The sequence below is a fragment of the Trachypithecus francoisi genome, unplaced genomic scaffold (genome assembly GCF_009764315.1).
Source record: "Trachypithecus francoisi isolate TF-2019V2 unplaced genomic scaffold, Tfra_2.0 Lachesis_group18, whole genome shotgun sequence".
NCBI classification, from domain to species: Eukaryota; Metazoa; Chordata; class Mammalia; order Primates; family Cercopithecidae; genus Trachypithecus; species Trachypithecus francoisi.
Genome location: NW_022681463.1, coordinates 70,964,353 through 70,985,908, shown reverse-complemented (window position 1 = coordinate 70,985,908; position 21,556 = coordinate 70,964,353). Strand labels below are relative to the sequence as shown.

At 40.4% G+C, this 21,556-nt stretch overlaps 1 protein-coding gene and 1 long non-coding RNA gene across 2 annotated transcripts in view; one reads left to right on the top strand and one right to left on the bottom strand.

Annotated features, from left to right (window-relative positions):
- LRRC63 (leucine rich repeat containing 63) overlaps positions 1-1,047 on the top strand; it is a 59,962-nt gene extending 58,915 nt beyond the window's left edge. The window contains exon 9 of the mRNA XM_033176942.1: positions 768-1,047. Coding sequence (XP_033032833.1) covers positions 768-981 — 214 coding nt within the window. The 3' untranslated portion in view covers positions 982-1,047. The remainder of the gene's footprint in view (positions 1-767) is intronic.
- A 2,153-nt stretch (positions 1,048-3,200) lies between these two features.
- Positions 3,201-19,508, bottom strand: LOC117063282. Its single transcript, XR_004428848.1, has 3 exons — positions 18,153-19,508; positions 13,739-13,822; positions 3,201-3,713 (listed from the first exon to the last, which is right to left on the bottom strand). It is a non-coding gene; the product is annotated as an uncharacterized LOC117063282 (long non-coding RNA).
- Between the last annotated feature and the right edge of the window lie 2,048 nt (positions 19,509-21,556).

The window sequence follows — 21,556 nt, the reverse complement described above, 5'->3', positions numbered from 1 at the left end:
CTATTTTCATTTTTGTTGCTTAAGCTTTTCAAGTCTTAACCATAAAATCTTTGCCTAGGTCAATGTCCTGAAGCATTTCCCCTATGTTTTCTTCTAATGGTTTTATAGTTTGTTTAAATACTTAAACATATTCTTATAATCTAATGGTTGTGGAATGGTATTTCTTTGCTAATTTATTTTGTATTCCCCGATTACTAGGGAGATTGAGAAGCTTTACCTATGTTCTCTTGACATTCATTTTTTTCTTCTTCTGTGAATAGTCTATTCCTGTACTAATGTTAATGTACTAATGGATTAATATTTTGTAACTGATTTCTAACAGTTTAAAAATACATTATGGACTCTAATTCCATACTGGATTATGATAGTACCTTTATGTTTTTAATGATATATTTATTTTGTATCATAAAAAATTACATATTTATTATAAAAAATTAGAAAATAAACACATTATTAAGAAACGTAAAATCCCCTGTGATCACATTTCCCAAGAATAACTATTTTCAATTTGGGATCTATCATTAGAGTTTTTTCTTGTTATGCATATATACTTTTTTGTTTTAAAAAGCTAGGATTGTATTATAAATATATCTACTGTATTGTTTAGGTCTTTTAGCATTTAGTCTTTCACTTAAGGGGTAGCACTCAGCTAGCTGGGAAGCTCAATGAAGATAAGGGCCATATTTTATACTGTTTAGAGTCTTGCATAGCACAGACTCTTTAGTAAACATTTATTAAATATTGACTTGGCGTTTCCTCCATTTCAGCACATCCAGGTGTGAATGGTGTCATGGTCCCAAGTTTGGTGAAGGTTTTCGTGTCATCCGATCCTGTGATATTTTTGGAGCATCACAGCTTCCAGTTATGTTTCATGTCTGTTCTTCTTCTTGCTATAGAAGAATAAAGGAAAGCAGTTTTATTTTAGATAGTAGTCCTAGTAGAAGAATAGCTCTAGATGTGGAGTTGTCAAAAGAATTATAGTACAATGATTTATCATATATATATATAAACTTCACTGGCTTTTACTACATTTATGTCTACATATAGTAATTCATCTCTTTGAAAGTAGAGGTTCTGTTTGGAAGATATAAATGTCTTCTCATATGAATTATCTTTGTAATTCTAACTGCTTATGAAAGTTTGTGATTGTTAGGGAATTTTTGCAGAATCATTACTCAAGGAAGATTAGTAAAGCCTTTAGATTTGAATACAGATCTAGAAAATTTCTTTCAGAGCCTGTTTACTATAAAAGGAAAAATGTTAGAATCCTTTGCAAAATGGGTTATATCTTACAACTGGTCTTTTCATGCATCCATACTAAGTGACGAGATAGCATTGCAGAGTCATCAGTGGGGTTTGTGCTGCATACAGCTTCAACGTCACACATCTAAGTGCTCAATGCTTGTGCATTTCTGCAGAAATCTGACCAGTGCCTACCATCTCAATTGTAGGTTGTTTGGGGGAATAAAAGATTAATTTTATCCCCAAGTGTTTGTTTAAATTAATTTCCCAGGTTCTTAGAGAACTGGTACAGTCTTTGTTACCTTGAACTTCATTTCCTAAAGCTGAGAAACTGGACATTGGCCTGATTCCATAGGCTAGCATCAGCATCTACCAAGGCCTACAGTGATAGCCTGACAGGAAAATAAAATACAACTTACAAAATAACATTGCAAAGCAGCATTTGCATACAGTAAAACTTCCTTTAAGAATTAACATTTGGTAAGAGAAAGATAAAAGGGCATTTTGATATACAAACAACTTTACAATGGCATAGAATTATTTCACGTATCTTTTACACGCAGTTCACTTAAATCTCAAATATCATTGCTAATTAAATTTAGTGATACGAAATGGTTTAAATTTACACAGCTATCTTATCATTAATGTCAGAAAAATACATTATGTCATGTTTGTGTGTATCTTTTAGTGATATCATTTAAATAAAGATAAATCAGGCAAAATAATTTTTCTATTGATTTCAATAAATTGCGATGCTTACCCGCTTTTCCTTGCGACTTCGTTTCATTTTTCAGCAGAATCAGGTAAACTTTGCTTTGCTTGATAAATATACACTGTATTCTCCAGTGTAAGAATAAAATTATTTATAATGAAAGAAGTAACTACCATATTACACATGTATACAGAAAGGGATATTTATAGTATGATAAATTAATTCATTAAAATGTAGCCGGGCGCGGTGGCGGGCGCCTGTAGTCCCAGCTACTCGGGAGGCTGAGGCAGGAGAATGGCGGGAACCCGGGAGGAGGAGCTTGCAGTGAGCTGAGATCCGGCCACTGCACTCCAGCCTGGGCGACAGAGCGAGACTCCGTCTCAAAAAAAAAAAAAAAAAAATGTAATATACTCATAATTAGAAAACAAGATGAAGAAAATAATACTAACTCCCTGTGGCATATAGCTTATTAATACCCTTGTTCCTCAAATATTTCTTGGGGAAGAAATATGTTTATTTATTTATTCAAAACATGTTGGGTTTTGGTTTAACTGAGTAGTTTCACATTGAAATAGGAAATAAAAAAAGAATAGCTTTCAAGGGAAATGACAAATTCTGAGGGATGTTTCAAAACTAAATATACCTAGATACTTAGACAAATATGAAATATACTTAGAACCCAATCTCTTCATGCTTAGTATAAACCTTGAATCTGAGTGATCTCTTATAGATCTTCCAAAAAAAGTAACTTACAGAATTGTTTAATGAAAGTAAGACATATTTATTATAGTGTAGCAGGACCAGCCACAGACAAAACTCAGACACCAATCACCTCGCTTCCCGGTCAGGGAACCAAGAAATGTAGCAGGAGGAGGCGCAGACAGAACCCCTCAGACACTGAAATAAAGAAGGAAGGGATTTATTCGGCCGGGGGCATCGGCAAGACTTCTGTCTAAAGAGCCAAGCCCCCCGAGTGAGCAATTCCTGTCCATTTTAAGGGCTCACAACTCTAAGGGGGTGCACGTGAGAGGGTCGTGATTGATTGAGCAAGAGCGGGTACGTGACTGGGGGCTGCATGCACTGGTAATTAGATCAGAACAAAACAAGATAGGGATTTTCACAGTGTATTTCTATACAATGTCTGTAATCTGTAGATAACAGAACCAATTAGGTCAGGGGTCGATCTTTAACTACCAGGCCCAGGGTGCGGCACCGGGCTGTCTGCCTATGGATTTCATTTCTGCCTTTTAGTTTTTACTTCTTTCTTTGGAGGCAGAAATTGGGCATAAGACAATATGAGGGGTGGTCTCCTCCCTTAATAGAAATATTAGAAAATACAACTAAACCTAAGAAAAAAACAAAATCCTCCTTGTAATGCCTCTGTAACTCAGGTTCAGTCATCCACTGCTTGCAGAGTCTGAATAACAAGAGCAAGGTCTGGTGGGAAAAAAAAAAGTGACTTAATTCAAGAGCTACCCGAGGGGAAGTAGTACAGGCTCCTGCCTTGAGATACCACTTCAGCCTTCAGGGCAGAAGACAAGGGCTTTTAAAGGGGGGTGGGGAGGAGGAGAGGAAGTGTGGGGTCTGTGTGACTTGCTTGAGATGTGTTATCTATCATGTGGTCTGTCTGGCGCCATGGCAGGCAGCTACGTTGTAAATTGAGGCAATCTCCTAGTGGGTGAGAGTTCCAGAGGGGCCTGATTTGCTTCAAGTTTTGGTCTCTGGAGCTTCTAAGTAAACATAGATAAGCTTGCTGCACCTGATGGGATGGAGAGAAGGTAAAGGTTATAATTGCATTCCTAAAGAGCTAAGTAGGAACTGGGGGAAAAGGAAAAAGAAAAAAAAAAATCATTTTTTCCATTTAAAAATGGGGTCCTCAGCTACACCACCACCCAATGAAAGCCAGAGATAATCATCTCAACATGTGTATGTGTGTATATACACATTTATATAATGTATTGCTCTTTTTTAAAAATTGGGATTATCTGCCTCACACCACACCAAAGATTAATTTCCAATTTTAGACCTAAAGGTCTAAGTTGAAAGCATGAAAATAAATAACTATGGTCTTTAAAAAATCAGATTTAGATTTTTTTAAAGTGAGTAATGAAACCTCAAAGAAAAGATGAACAAATTTACTATGTAAAAATTTTTTAAATGTCTGTCGAGCAAAAATAACCAAAAATATAGACAAGCATATATATATATGTTGTGCATGTGTCTCCTGGCACACAACTCATTCAGGACTCAAACTGTGTCATCAAGGCATTATCTATTTTTCTGTCTAAGCTAGCTCACTCTATCTATCTATCCATCATCTATCATCTATCATCTGTCTCTTACCAATACTTTCTAAAAATTTTGTCTCATATCCAGGTAATATGGATGGCCGCTAATAATTCCAGGTTCATGTACAAGAATCTCAGGAACCTCAGAAGAAAACACACTATCTATCCCAACTGTTACTGTAAAATACATTAGGGATGATTTTCATTGGCTCAACCTGGGTCATAAATCCAAAGAAATCATTAGAGTTTCACGGATGGCATACCCTGGCCAGGCCTGAGTCACATGCCCATCTCTGGAACTAGGTAAGGCAGAATTAGCCCCTCCCAAAACATGCTAATTAGATTCTCCACAAGAAAGAAAAATTCTAGAACTGAAAATTAGGGGAAGAAAAAGTGTTTTGGACAGCTAAAACTGGAACTGTCAGAGACCTCTAAACTTCCTAACATCCAATTAGCTGTTACAAGTAACAATAACAACAAAAAGGTGAGCTTAATATTTATATAGCTATAACAATCAAAATTTAATTTTTTTTTTTTTTTTGAGACAGAGTTTCGCTCTTGTTGCCCACGCTGGAGTGCAATGGTGTGATCTCGGCTCACCATAACCTCTGCCTCTCGGGTTCAAACGATTCTCCTGCCTCAGCCTCCCGAGTAGCTGGGATTACAGGCATGCACCACCATGCCCGGCTAATTTTGTATTTTTAGTAGAGACAGGGTTTCTCCATGTTGAGGCTGGTCTCGAACTCCTGACCTCAGGAGATCCACCCACCTCGGCCTCCCAAAGCGCTGGGATTATAAGCGTGAGCCACCGCGCCCAGCCTAATTTTTGTTTTTTTACCATAGGTCTAATAATTTTCTGCTAAAAAATACTTGCATGTATGTCTAAAAATATATTCAAGTATATTTACCACCAGGATATTTACAAAGTGAAAAACTGGAAACATTCAAAGAGTTCATCAATTGGGAATTGGTTAAATCTGGTAAATCCATACAAGGCAATATCATTCAGTCATTTAAAAATTAGATAACTGTTTCCTTAAATGGAAAGATATCTACCAAGTAGTTTTTGAAAAATATTTACTAGGTAACATAGTCACATAGGTCAAAATGTACAAAAGAGTATATGGGATAAAAATTCTTTCTTTAACCCTGATGCCTGGCATCCTTTTTCCTTCTCAGAGACAACCAATTATATCAATCATTTTGTATTCCAGGATAGCTTATGCATATGTATGCTGACATATACATATATTCTTCCTTATCTGTATAATATTAGCATAATATATTCTCCTTTCTACACCTTTCCATTCAAATTATGTCATAGAGGTTATTCCAGATCAGTACATTATTAGTTTATATTCTTTCTTTATGGTTTCATATTATTCCATTGAGTAACATAGGTAGTTTATTTCACTAGTTTACTACTTAATGGACTTTTAACTTTTTAACCTCTGCTTGGAAAAAAATGTTGTGATGAATAACTTTGTCCTTTGCACATGTTTACATGTATCTGTGGTACATTACCCTGGAAGTAAATTGCTGGGTCAAAAGGTATGTTCATTTGTATTTAATTCGGAATTGGAAAAAATATGTATTTGCTTTTTAAATAGGTAATACCAGCATCCTTTACCCAGCTCAAAAAATATTTACTAGTGCAAAGTCTATTTCACACTAATTTCCTTCAGATGCCCAAATATTGTTAACCAGCTTCTTGCATTTACTTAAAACACTAAGTACCTATAAGCATGCAGCTGTTTATAGAAGAATTTTCCTTATTCCAGTAGGCTTTTTTTTTTTTTGCATTATATAATTTAAGAACGGCATTAGCGTCATTCATACACTTGTTAAAATATGGATTCTCAGACCTACCTCCAACCTACTAAATCAAAATCTCTGGGAATACTATCCAGGAATCTTAATTACTACCCGGTCTCCAGGTGACTCTAATGCTTACTAAGATTGAGAATCACTGTTCTCCAGAGGTCAGAATGCTCACACCAAAGTGTTGATTCAAGAGAGGCAGGTGTTGGTGTAACATATCTCATCATCTTCTCATTAGGCTCAACTATACATCATCATCGCTGACGATCTCATCTATAAAAATGATCCCAAGAATGCAGGACTGGTTTTTGTTTTGTTTTGTTTTGTTCCTTGTTTTCAAACAGTTCTTGTTCTATCTCCCAGGCTGGAGTGCAGGGGCACGATCTCAGCTCACCACAGCCTTAGCCTCCCAGGCTCAAGCAATCCTCCCACCTCAGTTTCCCGAGTAGCTGGGACCACAGGCAGGCACCATCACATCCAGATAATTTTTTTTATTTTTTGTAGAGACAGGGTCTTGCTATATTGCCCAGGCTGGTGTTGAACTGCTGGGCTCAAGAGATCCTCCTGCCTCGACCTCCCAAACTGTTGGGATTACAGGCATGAGCCACTGTGCCCGGCTGCAGGACTGGTTAAACATTCACATATCAACCAATGTAAGCCACTGGGTCATAACCATAAGCCCCACATTACCTGTAACTTCCAAAACTCCAGGAACACCAGAGAAAGAAGAGAGATGAGTGAATGTTTCTGTTTCTAGGTTTTCTTGATTGTTGTTGAAAACATCTCCATATCCAGGCTCTTTTTTATCCTTCCTATTCCTTGACTTGATTGACTTCCATTCCTTCTCTTTCCAGCCTCCCTCCTGCCCTCCTCTTGTTCCTTTCTTTCATTCTTTTTTTTTTCTATCTTTTTCTCACTCCTAGTGTAAAGTGTGCTTTGTTTAAATTAAGATACGTAGGGGGACTGGAATAATGGAAATTATCTGTAAAATACTCAAGAGAATTGCAAAGTCATCCTGCAACAGTGAGTATGTGTGCATACAAGTGTCTGCATACACAAAGAAAAAGCTTGAGAGAAGCCACCTGAATGGTAAACAATGAATTTACGGTTGTGTCTGGGAAACAGAATCTAGGGTCTGATCACAGGGTCCTTTGCTTTTGGCTAGATGAACTTCTGATTGTTTGAATTTTTAATATAATTATGTATTACTCTTAGGAAAATAAAAAATGCTTTAACTTTTAATGGGATCGTATAATGGTGACACTTTTTTTCTCTCCTCAGCCATATGTCACAAATATCTTTCTGTTATTATATTCCAATATGGATATGTCATTATGGAAGTGCCCAGTTTACTTATCTAATATTCTCTAATTAAATTACCTTCATTTTCTTTTCCATTATAAACAACATTTTGATAAAGAAAATTTCTAAAGCCAAATCATTGCCAAAATCTCTACCCATTTTCATTTGATTTTGATATAATTTTTTTTTTGATGTAGTTTTTGTTCTTGTTGCCCAGGCTGGAGTGCAATGGCTCAATCTCTGCTCACCTGCAAACTCCACCTCACGAGTTCAAGCAATTCTCCTGCCTCAGCCTCCCCAGTAGCTGGGATTACAGGCACGTACCACCATGCCTGCCTAATTTTGTATTTTTAGTAGAGATGGAGTTTCTCTATGTTGGTCAGGCTGGTCTCGAACTCCTGACCTCAGGTGATCCGCCTACCTCAGTCCCCCAAAATGATGGGATTACAGGCGTGAGCCACCGCGCCCGGCTTGATATACATTTTGTATGATAAAATTGTTCTTCATATTGGTTTACCTCTTCACCAGTAGTGTATAAAATGCCCTTTTTTGCCTAAGCCCACGTTACTGATATTAATTAATTGACTAATATATTCATTGCCAATTAGATAATGTGACTGATTTTGTTTATTACTAATAAAGTTGATTTGGGTTCCATGTGAAATAATCATGATCCTATTATCTTTTCTGATTTTTCCTTTTACATCTTTTTCTCACTTTTCTATTGGTATGCTTGTTCATCTTGTTGATTTGTAACAGCTTATATATATACATGGATAGAGAGAGTATTAACCTTCTGTCATGTGTGATGAAAATATTTTTCTCAGTTTACTGCCTGCCTTTTTGAAGTGAGATTTCTTGACATAAAGAAAAATGTAAATTTCAGATGATAAAATCTATCGATCTAGTTTTTGTTTGTCTTCTTACTGCTAAGCTTAGTAAGTCCTTCTTCAATCCTCAAATTACATATTGACCTAAACTTTACTTATTTTACATTTTTATCTTTGATTCACCTCAGAATTCGTCTTTGATTCACCTCAGAATTACCTCAGCATGGTACGTGATGTGTGCTTCCAAAATTCAAGTCTTTCTAGAATTCTGGCAAGTTGTGCCCTCAGCCATTATCTGCTCAATCTTTACCCCACCAGTCTGAAATGCCACTTTATGATACACTAAATTCTTACATGGTTAGGCCATTTTTTCCCTCCACTTTCTATTCTGTTTCATTAACTTGTTTATCTAATGCCAATACCACACTGTTTTAATTATTGTAACCAAAACCAAGCCTCAATATATCTGATTTATCAAGTTCCAACTCATTGCTATCCTCATGCAAAACTTCTTAGCTATTCTTGTAACTTTGTTTTTCTATAATAATTATTATAATCCTTACAATTAATTTGTTTTATCTCCCTTTCCCATATCACATAAACTGTTTTGGACGTGGTTAGGATTACTTTGGTTTGAAGAGAACTGAGAGCCACACTGGCTAGAGTCTCCCATCCTGTAACGTACTGTGTAGCTTCACTAATGTAATGATCATGATCATGATAATTCAGTCATTGGGGAATTCACTTCCCTATGATCCATGTTTTTTATGGTAAAAACAATACAGTCTGCAGTTTTTGTCTGCATCTTCTTTGGATATTATGCTTATGCATTTACTCAAAAAGTGTAACTTCCAACCAGGCGTAGTGGCTCACGCCTGTCATCCCAGCACTTTGGGAGGCAGAGATGGGTGGATCACAAGGTCAGGAGATTGAGACCATCCTGGCTAACATGGTGAAACCCCGTCTCTACTAAAAATAAAAAAAATTAGCAGGGCGCAGTGGCAGGCTCCTGTAGTCCCAGCTACTAGGGAGGCTGAGGCAGGAGAATGGCGTAAACCCAGAAGGTGGAGCTTGCAGTGAGCCGAGATGGTACCATTGCACTCCAGCCTGGGTGACAGTGCAAGACTCCGTCTCAAAAAGAAAACAGAAAAAGGAAAAAAAAAAATGTATAACTTCCAAGCTCAGAGTTTTGCCCGATATATCTCCATGGAATACTCTGCCTTGTTCTGACAAACTGGATGCCAGCTCTGCCTGCTCTCTGTCCTCTTGTCCATTATCAGAGTTCTGTGTGGAGTGGGCATTCTCAGCTGACTGTGGTGAAAAGCAAGGATGAGAAGGTAGGGCAAGGTGTTCGGAGCCCCCTTCACTAAGGATTATCATTTTGTGCTTGGAATCTAAGGGTTGTATAATATCCTGTGTACCTCACAAGGGATATTAAATATCCTCTAGGCTGCAGGCACTCAAGAAGTAGCTTGCTTGCCACGCGCGGTGACCCACATCTGTAATCCCAACAATTTGGGAGGCCAAGGTGGGTGGATTGCTTGAGCCTGGGAGTTCGAGAACAGCCTGAGCAACATGGCGAAACCCCATCTCTACAAAAAATACAAGAATTAGCTGGGCGTGTTGGTGTGTGCCTGTGGGCCCAGGTACTCAGGAGGCTAAAGTGGGACGATCACTTGAACCCAGGGGGCAGAGGTTGCAGTGAGTCAAGACTGCACTCCAGCCTGGGTGACAGAGGAGACCCTGCCTCAAAAAGAAAAAATAAATAAAAATAAAAAATAAAAAATAAATAAATAAAATAAAGGAGCTTACTGGTATCACTGTTTAAACATAAGCTGCCCACCAAGGCAGTGCTTTACTTTCACATATTTGACGTCATGCAGCCTGAGCCTCTACCCTGATAATCTGACTCCCATAAACTGCCACCACCAACCAACCATGAGTGACGATTTAAAGATATTACCTGGTGTCACTGTCTGCCAGAGACAGGGTGGGGTTAGGGATGGGGAAGGACCAATCCTCAACCAAGGCAGCCAGGCTGGTGCAGCACCAATGAGAGCTCGTGGTGACGCCACCCAAGGGCCTGGCTTCCTGCAGGCTCAGGAGGACAGCTCCTGAGGCCCTGGAGTTTGCTTATTCAGGAGGGCAAGATGAGGTTCCCTTCTGTAGTGGTGGTGACTATGCCCTCTCCAGGCCGACCACCTCCTCTACTGACGCTTGGTCCCTCCCAAAATTCTCTCCCCTCCCCACTCCCACAAGTGTGGGTTAACACCCAGTTAAAAAGCCTCCAACAGGCCGGGTGCGGTGGCTCACCCCTGTAATCCTAACACTTTGGGAGGCCAAGGTGGGCAGATCACTTGAGGTCAGGAGTTTGAAACCAGCCTGGCCAACATAGTGAAACCCTGTTATTTTAGTCTCTACTAAAAATACGAAAAAAAAAAAAAAAAATTAGCCAGGCATGGTGGTGGGCGCCTGTAATCCCAGCTACTAAGGAGGCTGAGGCAGGAGAATCGCTTGAACCCAAGAGGCAGAGGTTGCAATGAGCTGAGATCGCACTACTGCACTTCAGCCTGATGACACAGTGAGACTCCGTCTCAGAAAGAAAGAAAGAAAAAAAAGAACAAAAGGAAAAAAAAAAAACCCCTCCAACAGAGTCACAAATACATATGGAGTTCTTCAGCAGATGGACAAGTCAACCTGGGCAGCCACTGGGGGTGAGGAGGTGAGGGGATGGGAGTTGATTTTTCCCCTTCCAGAACCCAGACTCAGGGTCCTCACTTCCGATAAGGTAAAGGAAAGTAGAAGCCTAGGCAACATAGTGAAACCCCATCTCTACAAAAAGGTACAAAAATTAGCCAGATATGGTGGTGCATGCCTGTAGTCCCAGATATTTGTGGGCTGAGGCGGGAAGATTGCTTGAGCCGATAGGTCAAGACTGCAGTGAGCCATGATCGTGCCACTGCACTCCAGCCTGGGCAACAGAGCAAGGCCCTTCTCAAAAATATAAATAAGTAAATAAATAAGTCACTATCCAAGGCTCCTCATCTCCTTACAGGACTTGCAAAGCACCTGATGCAGGATTTGGCACAGAGTACGGACTCAGGAAAGGGTAGCTCTTATTTTTAATGTCAGAACTTGTGTCTGCCCAGCCCATCCTCCTTTCTTTTGTGCCATGATGGCTGCCTTCAAGGACATTATGGTTTGTTTTTCTAAAATAGATTTTAAACATGCATTTTTCCAGTTTCTTTTACTTTTAAATGATAAGCACAATGACCTTTTCAAATGATTGAATGTCGGTTGAGGATCTCTGATTTTTTCATTTGTTGTTTTCATTACATTTAGGGGAGGGACAGGAGGTAGAGACTAATGACAAAAATTGATTCTTCTTTATATTCTCTCCAAGCTGTGCTTAGTTAAGCATTTCTAATCTTTAAATGGGATTCCTTTAGCTAGCAAGCAATGCAAATGTTCCAAATGTAATTAATCTCAGAAATCCATACATCCACAAATCAAGAATACCAACTCATTTTGACTACCTAGCCACTCTTAATATTTCCATTAGGACATATTAGGAAGTCCTATTTTTCATCAAGAAATGTAGTGTGTGTTTGATCAGAAAACAGTTGGAGGAGGACATATGTACAGTGAGGCCAAATGGTTCAGAGTGTTCTTTTGCTGCATAGCTCTGGGGAATCATGGAGATTAGTTGCTTTATAGTGGAAGAAAATAACAACTATATTAACTATCGGGTAAAACTTCCAAACTAGTGTTCTCTGGAGATCACAATTGCTAAAGCTTGGTTCAATTCATCAGGCACCTTCTAGATGCCTGGCACCATGCTAGGTCCTTTGCATAAAGTGTAATGTGGAATTTCTATGACAGAGGTGTGCCCAGCATGCTACAGAAGCACAGTGAAGCAGCACAGAGCCACCTCTGGGGATTCACTTTCTGAGGGAGCATTAGTTAAAGCAATATTGCTGTTGTAAAATGCATGGCAGAGAATTATGGGAGACAATAGTGAAATAAACAGGGCCAGGTCACAAGGCTGTCACATACCATGTAAGGACTGTTATTAGCTGTTAAGGAGTCACGGAAAGGTTTTAACTGAGGAATAATATCATCTAATGTGTATTCTGAATAGATTCGTCTAGAAGATGTACAGAGGAAATTCAGAGAAGATGCTAAGATTTCCAACCAGGCATGGCAGTAGTAGTAGGAAGGAGCAGAAATTTTAAAAAATGTTTAGAATATAAAATTGGCAGATTGGATGTAGAGCATGAGGGAGAAAGGGGAGTTTCTAGGACTATTTGCTTAATTTGCATCCTATGGAGGAAGAAATTTTTTTAAAAAGCTTTATTTCACTCATCAATTCACTAAACCTATACATTTCTTATAGAAAAAAATAGTTTTATAGGACTGATATTGCAAAACTATGAGTTAGTTTTAATTCATATTCTGTTCTCTTCTTGGTACTAAAGTGGACTTTATGCCACTTTATACAAATGTGACAGATTTTTAAAAATCCAGATCTGTCAAGTAAACAAAGGTAATTATTCTCTTTATAAAATGATTATGTGTTCTAGGAAATAAATCTTTATATTTAGATAGAGTAAGTGGCAGATCAGTATTCTCTAGGATTCATTCATTCACTCACTTTAGAGTAAGTGGCAGATCAGTATTCTCTAGGATTCATTCATTCACTCAGTTAAGAAATACGTGCTGGATTCCCATTCCATGCCAGACACTATCTTATACTTTTCAGTTATGGCGTTGAATGGAACAGATACAATTTTCTATCCTCATGGAATGTATACTGTAATGGATTAGAACATTTTTTCTTTTAAGAAATAGGATATGCTATTCATTCTGCCAATTTTACGTATTTCCTGGCACAGTGCTTTGCACATAACAGGAACTTTCTATAGATTTATTCGGCTGAATAAATTCTCAAAACCAGAAAGTGACTCCAATAATATGTTGTGTAAATGATTTCACCATTTTTAATATTCTGATTTATTGTCAGACTCAGAAGAGATGCCAGACTATGTATTCTTTTTTTTTTTTTTTAAATAAATTCAGATATACAGTCATTTGTTGGGAGAAAAAGACACTATGATTTGAATACTCCTAATTTCCTCCCTTAATCTCTCATCAAATAATGTGCTGTCTTTGCATCACTTCAAACTCTTACATACCAATATAAACCAAGTTACCTTGCCTACACAGTTCAGAGTTTTGCAAAGCACTTTCATATACCAAGGGAGCGGAGAAATTTTAAAGCCATTGTTTTTCTAGTATTACCTGTGTGGTGCAGAAGACTGATGACCCATGGCATTTTCTTTCTCTCTTTCCTCCTTAGGAGCAGAATCCAATTTTTGGATAGGGACAATTGCCTCCTAGTAGAAACTACTACTTTCCCTAGGCTCCCTTGTAGCTAAATCTGGCCACTATACAATAGCCAATAACATGAGTGAAAGTATGTGTCAGACTCCAGGAAGGTTGTTGAAAGGGAGGTGATTGATTTGAGGGAGGATCTTTCTTACCCTCTGGTCTTTACTCTTTCTTCCAGTGTAGAATGCAGACAGGATGACTGGGGTTCCAACAGCCATTTTGGACTACAAGGTGACCTTGCAAATAAAGAGAGTAGAGGCCTATGCCCCCGATGGCATCATAGAGCCACAGTATCAGACCTGGTATTCTCTATCTTGTACATGTGAGAGAAAATGATTTTTATCTTGTTTTAGTCACTGATATTTTGGGTCTCTGTTTTATCCAGCCAAATCTAATTCTAACAGATACTGCTTTAGACACTAATCAATGACACCAGCAAAGAGTTAGATTCCCCCTACTGGAGAAATCTGTTGTTAACTCACTCCTTTTTGCCTTCAAGTGGCTCTTGGCTATCTTCTAAACCTGTTATCAGTCAGATTTACATGTGAGGCTGGGAAAAACTTGAGCAAACTGATTTCTTTGTGATCTCACTTGCAGGATGGGGCAGGGGGCTGGGCTCTCCCACCTCACCAGACACGGGTCTATATGACCTACTGGCCAGGGAGAAATCAACCACTTCTGGTCAACTTATATTTTCTTTTTGTATCTCTGTATACCTCTTAAAAAAAAAAAAAAGTCCTAAATCAGCAAACCAGGAAAACCTGGGAACTGCATGCAAAATCTGATTTGTTATTGAATCTCCCAACATCTACTGGGATGGTGAATTTCTAGCCAGGTACCATCATATTCTCCAGCTTACTCTAGACATTCCTAATCAATCCCAACACTCTTGCCTTCTAGGCCCTGAGTGCCCCTGAATCTTTGTCAGTATAACCTATCAGACTAAGCTTCTCTTTGTTTACATGTTAGTGCTTACAAGTGCATTTTATACGACCTCTTTTTAGGTTACTAAGCTCTTGTTTGGTAATGGTTAGCAACTCAAACAGGATACTAAAATAAGATTTGCATTCTCTTCATTTTAGTTGGGGGCCAAATGCTTAAAATAAGATGATAAGTTTCACAAATGATATGTTGTAAAGAACTTGGAAAGAAGGTGGTTAAAACTAGTTTTGTGAGTTAGTCATATATATGTGTATGTATATATGTGTGTGTGTGTGTGTGTGTGTGTATATGCCACACACAGACACAGACACACACACACACACACACATATACTCCAGCAATCTGAAAAACACATAAGAGGTGTGTGGGAGGTCCACCAAGACCTGAAGAGACACAGAAATTAATTCCTTTAGAGAGAACAGTTGCAGAACTAAAGCTCCAGGAATCATGGTGGTTGCTTCCTCTTGCCCTCAGCCAAGTGGGAAAGACTTCAAAGAACTGCTTAGGCCGGGCGCGGTGGCTCAAGCCTGTAATCCCAGCACTTTGGGAGGCCGAGACGGGCGGATCACGAGGTCAGGAGATCGAGACCATCCTGGCTAACACGGTGAAACCCCGTCTCTACTAAAAAATACAAAATCTAGCCGGGCGAGGTAGCGGGCGCCTGTAGTCCCAGCTATTCGGGAGGCTGAGGCAGGAGAATGGCGTAAACCCCGGAGGCGGAGTTTGCAGTGAGCTGAGATCCGGCCACTGCACTCCAGCCCGGGTGACAGAGCGAGACTCCGTCTCAAAAAAAAAAAAAAAAAAAAGAACTGCTTGATGAGTTTTTAATGTGTTCCCTGTAGCTCAGGAACATGGCACTGGCACAGGACATACACAGAAATCGAAAGGGAGGAGACTATGGCTATTGGCCTAAGACGGCCAAGTTAAAAGGACAGACCCAGGTCAGCTTAGGCACAAGCAGCAAGACCCCAAAGAGAGGCAAGGATGTCTCAGCTTTCCCTTGAGTCAGGTGGACCAGAGGGAGGATCAGGCCTGGGGTCATGTTGAGAGGGTTCTCTTTAGGAGGTCTGCTTGGGGATTGAGCCAAACGCTACAGGGGGATCTACTACTGGAGGTGCAGGGCTTAATGGAGGGGACAGAAAGTGGCAATTGAAGGAAGTACCACCAGGATGGTGGGAGCTGCAGTGGGAGATTCCTGGTGGGGTGAGTTTAGGAGACTCTTCAAGAAACCCACAGGATTGTCCAGAGACAATCGGCCTTGAGCATCCACCAAACCCAAATGACACAATGCCAGATCATGATGCAAGATTGTGCCAGTTTCTCCTAATCTCCTTAGCCCCTGGAGCACCACTCTGAAAGGGTCAGAAACTACAGCCAGCCAATGGGTGAGCAAGATGGGACTGGGGGTTTGGGGTGACAGACGCAACTGATCACCACTTCTACCCCACTCTAGGTCTTCTGTCCAACTCAGTACTGGTCTCACTTGCTTAAGAGCTTGGAGTGTGATTATTACACTGGACTGGACATTTTGTTGCTGCAATGATACTGCTCTTATGACACAAAAAAGCAGGTAGAGCATTGGGCTCTACCAGAGAGTTCATGCACAGGCAGGAAAGGAACTGGTCTTTGCTATAAAGGGCCATGAGAGAAAGGACCAAGTTATTCTTATTCCATTCTGCCTCCATGCCTCACCCCTCCTTAGGTCTTACTTGCTTAAAAAAAAAAAAAAAAAAAAAAAAAAAAGCAGCCACATTGTGTTCTCCCTCAGTCCCCATGTGGCCCCTAGGCAATGTGTGGGCCCAGGAACTGGAGCTACCTGTCCCTTTTGAGGGAATTCCTCCATGATTGCCCCTCAATGTGGGAAAGGCTATTTCCTGATGCCTGGAGCATGAGAAGAGTAAGAATCAGTCTACTCAACAGTGCCACATCAGTTTTGGAATGTCTGACCCCCTTCACAACATTTCAACAACAACATATACATTTGTTTGATAACTGGGAAAATCTAAACAAGTTAAATTTTCACTATGTTTCAAATAAAGAAAGCCGATATTAGGAAATTCTGCAGAAGTCAGAGGTGTCTCCAGAAAACTATTACTACTAAATTTCTTTTAAGCTGAAACTTCATGCAGCCAATTGGCATATTCCTCGGGAACTCAAACAAGCCATTTGCCATAATTATAAAAAGCTTAGTAAGAACCATGGGCTTACCCGAAACTGTATAAATAATAGTCAGTTTGATTTTCTTCCTGTACTTTTCTCTCATCCAATTGCATATAGCTTATGGGTTATATTCTTTTTTTTTTTTTTTTTTTTTAACTAAAAAGAGATGCTCACCAATTGTACTTTTTGATCCCTGGGTCACTCTTGCTTCTGTCAGACACTTTTAATTCAGGAGTGAGGTAATAAGATGTAAGCATTACCCAAGTAATTTATAGTAATGCAAAATTTGGCTCAACAAGCAGATCAATAGTCTCCGTAAGGCCTGGGCCAGATACAGACAGTTTCACAAAGTCATTATCTAATTGGAAATATCTGCTGGGACACCAGATTTCCCGTGACCTTGACTGGGCATTCTCTTAGCTCAGAAAGCATGATGATAGGTTATCCTTGAAACAGCATTCCGACAAGGGCATTTCTCTGTAACGTCATACATCACAGAACAAATTGCCTAATTGGAACTTTACAATTTTGTTTTCCTTTACTGTTTGGCAATACACCAAAAAGAGACTTAGAAATGATCTACGGGGCCACGTGCAATGGCTCATGCCTGTAATCCCGGCACTTTGGGAGGCCGAGGTGGGCGGATCACAAGGTCAGGAGGTCGTGACCATCCTGGCTAACATGGTGAAACCCCGTCTCTACTAAAAATATAAAAATTAGCCAGGTGTGGTGGCACATACCTGTAGTCCCAGCTACTTGGGAGGCTGAGGCAGGAGAATCGCTTGAACCTGGGAGGCGGAGGTTGCAGTGAGCCGAGATCGTAGCATTGTACTCCAGCCTGGGCGACAGAGTGAGACTCCGTCTCAAAAAAAAAAAAAAAAGAAATGATCTACAGTATTCCTTTTGGCAAAGCTAAAAGAACCCTTAACTGTTCTTGTATTTTGATTCCGCCTGAATTCCTCTCATGATGATGCTAAAGGTGTTTATCATCATAACTATTAGGTTTATCTCCTTGTCCCCCACTTTATACAGGGCAAATGGAATTACAGCTATTTGTAGTCTTCAGCGGACACAAGTGTAAAAGATGTCTTGTGTAAGACAAATAAGTTTAAAAGTATGAAAACAAGGCCAGCTGCAGTGGTTTAAGCCTGTAATCCCAGCACTCTGAGAGGCCAAAGCAGGGGAATTGCTTGACCAGGGGTTTGAAACCAGCCTGGGCAACAAAGCAAGACCCTGTCTCTACAAAAAATAATAATAAAAAAGTAGCGAGGTGTGGTGGTACATTCCTGTGGTCCCAGCTACTTGGGAGACTGAGGCAGCAGGATTGCTTGAGCCCAGGAAGTAGAGGCTGTAGTGAGCTGTGATTGCGCCACTGCACTCTAGCCTACATGATAGAGGGAGACCCTAGCTCTAAAAAACAAACAAACAAACAAACAAAAAACAAAAACAAAAAAACAGCATTACCTTAAAAAGGTGATGGAATCCTGTTAAGCACTGTCCCAACTTGAGGTTCTAAATTTTGCTCAATTTACTAGGACTTCTGGCACAAGCACAGGACAGGGAACTCTGAGAACACCAAGCTATGAGGTTCCCCTTTGGGTTTGTAGATGTCTTGGGTAGTTGTCCACATGACGAAGATTGTGGCATTGCTTGGGGTCACTTTTGCTAGTCAGTTAACTGGTGAGGCAGAGGGGTGGGTGGAGCCGAGGTCCGTGTATAGTCTGGAGGAGGAGAGGGAGATCTCCACATGCATGAAGGCTGGGTGGTCAGCGACGAAGACACCACTCAAGGCAGCTCCTGAGCACGTGAGAAGAGGACCCTGCATTAGGCCTCCTGTGAGTCTACCCTTCCCAACGTGCTGCCCCACTCGCACACTGCATGGACAGCCTCTTTCCCCATTCTGACAATTCCCTCTCACTCAAGTGTCAGAAAACTAGGTCTCCATCCCACAACCACTGGTGCATCTCCCTCCTCTCTATCCTGTGGGTTCCATTGCATGCCCTTCTCACAGCTGTATTCTCTCTTCATTCACAACAGACCTTGAGTTGCTCGTCTACACCACAGCCCAATCACCACAGCCCAATCATGGCTAGCCCAAAACAATCTGGACCCGCTTTCCTTAAGAACCAAGAAGCTTCCATTTTCAAAGCCCTTGAAAACTTTCAAATAGACTCAGACTCCTACAAGAGAAATAGACTTCTGCAAGAGAGCCCACTGTGAAGGTTGATAAGCCCACACTAACCACACAATTCCAGGTAACAGAGTCCACTCTAGAATGTTCCCTCAGAAGCACACTGTATGTCCCCAAAGCAATCCATAAAAATAACATGTGTAGTTTTCTTATATCAAAGATGTCCTTAACTTTTCTTTTAACTCTGAATTAAATTGTGATCACCAATTTACATAACTTTCAGACGTCTTAAGAGACCTATTCCAGAACTTAGTGGGAAGTGGGTGGGTGGAAAGCTCACAAGACAGCCGGAGCTCTTTTCAAATGGTTTTATGTTTGTTACCCACACAATGGGCAGGTATGATCTCCTGGTGGATGGCCGTCCAATGACCACAACCAAGGAGGATTTAATAAGGGGATTTTATTACTTGCAACAAGTAAGGAAGACAGCTGGGATAGTTCCCCAGAACAGCGCCTTTCATAACAAAAGTGAAAACGGGGCTTTAATTGGGCTGGATAGCTGAGTCACTGTAAGTAAAGGTGGAGTCTAGTTCACACAGGTGCAGTCACTGTTCATGCTTCTACATATATTGCATGCGGCCGGATGCGGTGGCTCATGCCTGTAATCCTAACACTTTGGGAGGCTGAGGTGGGCAGACCACTTGAGATCAGGAGTTCAAGACCAGCCTGGTCAACATGGTGAAACTTCGTCTCTATTAAAGCTGGGCATGCCTATAGTCCCAGCTACTTGGGAGGCTGAGGCAGGAGAATCGCTTGAACCTGGGATGTGGGTGTTGCAGTGACCCGAGATCGCACCAGTGCACTCCAGCCTGGGTGACAGAGCGAGACTTCGTCTCAAAAAAAAAATACATAAAATAAAATAATATTGCATGTTCGGAAAATGGCAAATAGGCTCCTCCCTGGGCAGGTTTTTTAAGTATGGGAATGAGGAGAGTTCCCCAAATTTCATCTCCAACACAGCAGGCATCTCCCGATTCAACCAGTTTTTTGTTTTGCAGAGGCAGAGCTTATTTCTGGGACTTTTTGAAAGAGGAACTCAAGGTGCAGCAGTAACAAGTGGGCACTTTTTCACAGTGTGTACCCAAGGACCTCAAAACCCCTGGAACCTGGGCTGCAGGTTCACTCCAGAACATGGAGCTATCAGTGCCCTAAATATCTATGCCACGATGCTATAATCATTTTTGCCTAAAAATATTTTTACTTTTTTATTAATAGTGATGTCTCACATTTGTCGGGCACACACTGTGCCAGTTATCTATGATCTAATTCTCATATCACTTTATGAAATGGTTCCTATTAATATCTCTGTTTTATAGGTCAGTAAACTGAAGCAAGTAGAGTTAAGGAAAAGTGGATTCCGGCTGGGCACGGTGGCTCACGCCTGTAAACCCAGCACTTTGGGAGGCCAAGGCGGGTGGATCACAAGGTCAGGAGTTCGAGACCAGCCTGGCCAACATGGTGAAACCCCGTCTCTACTAAAAATACAAAAATTAGCCAGGTGTGGTGGTGGGTGCCTATAATCCCAGTTGCTTGGGAGGCTGAGGCAGGAGAATTGCTTGAAAAGGCGGAGGTTGCAGTGAGCCAAGATCACACCACTGCACTCAGCCTAGGCAAAAGAGCAAAACTCCATCTACATCTCAAAAAAAAAAGAGTGGATTCCACACAGTGTAATTTCAAGGTTATAAATGTAAGCATATTTAAGGTTTTTCATACCAGAATCCAATTTGTTTTTTGAAAACTGTGTTCCTGCTAGTGTACATTCCCAGCGTGCTACATACTTTTCTTCCCACTACACACTAAGCAAGACATTAAGGATTGTCTTCTGAAATATTTAATGCCTTCATATGGGAAAGTGGTGTCTTTTTGTGGTTATTTTAATGGTCTTTGTTTTAAATTCTCTGTTTTCCAATTGTTCGATTTTCTAGTCCTTCTGAGTCTTGTAGGCAGTAAGCATGGCATAAATCCTAAATAAAAAGAGGAAATGCTTCACTATTTTTCCTGGAAATGGACATAGGTATTTTATTTTTAAAAGGAAAGAAAAACTTAGAAAAGGGAAAATCTAAAAGTGTCAGACCCTCCCACACTTCTATGGTTTGTTCCAGAAAAAGGAACAGCTTCTTTACTCTGAGGAACCAGAAAGAAGCTTGCTCTGTTCCTCTTCTCAACATTCAGAGCTTCAGCACTGGCATCTGTGTTATCAAGAGAAGCTAAGAGTCCAGAACACGTGATGGGAAGCATGTGGGTATGTATGTGTCAAAGCTGGTTTGAGCCTCACTCTGTGCTTTTTCTCTTCTTCTAACAAACTCATCACCGGTGTTACTGTGTCAGTGCATGCTGAGAATTTTATGCAACTTAGTGAATATGTGATTATCAAGCATTCAAATCCTGATACCTCTGCTCAAATATGAGGAAATAGGTCAAACAGAGACGCCTCCTCCTGCTGCAGTGCCTTTCACACTGCGTCAAAGAATTGCAATGAACAGGATGATGAGTGTTGCAAGGTGTGGAGACCACAAACTGTCTGCCACCACTGCCAGGCACCATGTAACCTCAATTCTTTCCTGGCAAATAGTGTCTGACACAGTGCAAAAGAGCAGCACTTTCAGAAAGACTACGGCTCTAACTAAAATTGATGATCAAGCAAGAGGAAAAAATCAGATTATCAGCTATTTTAGAG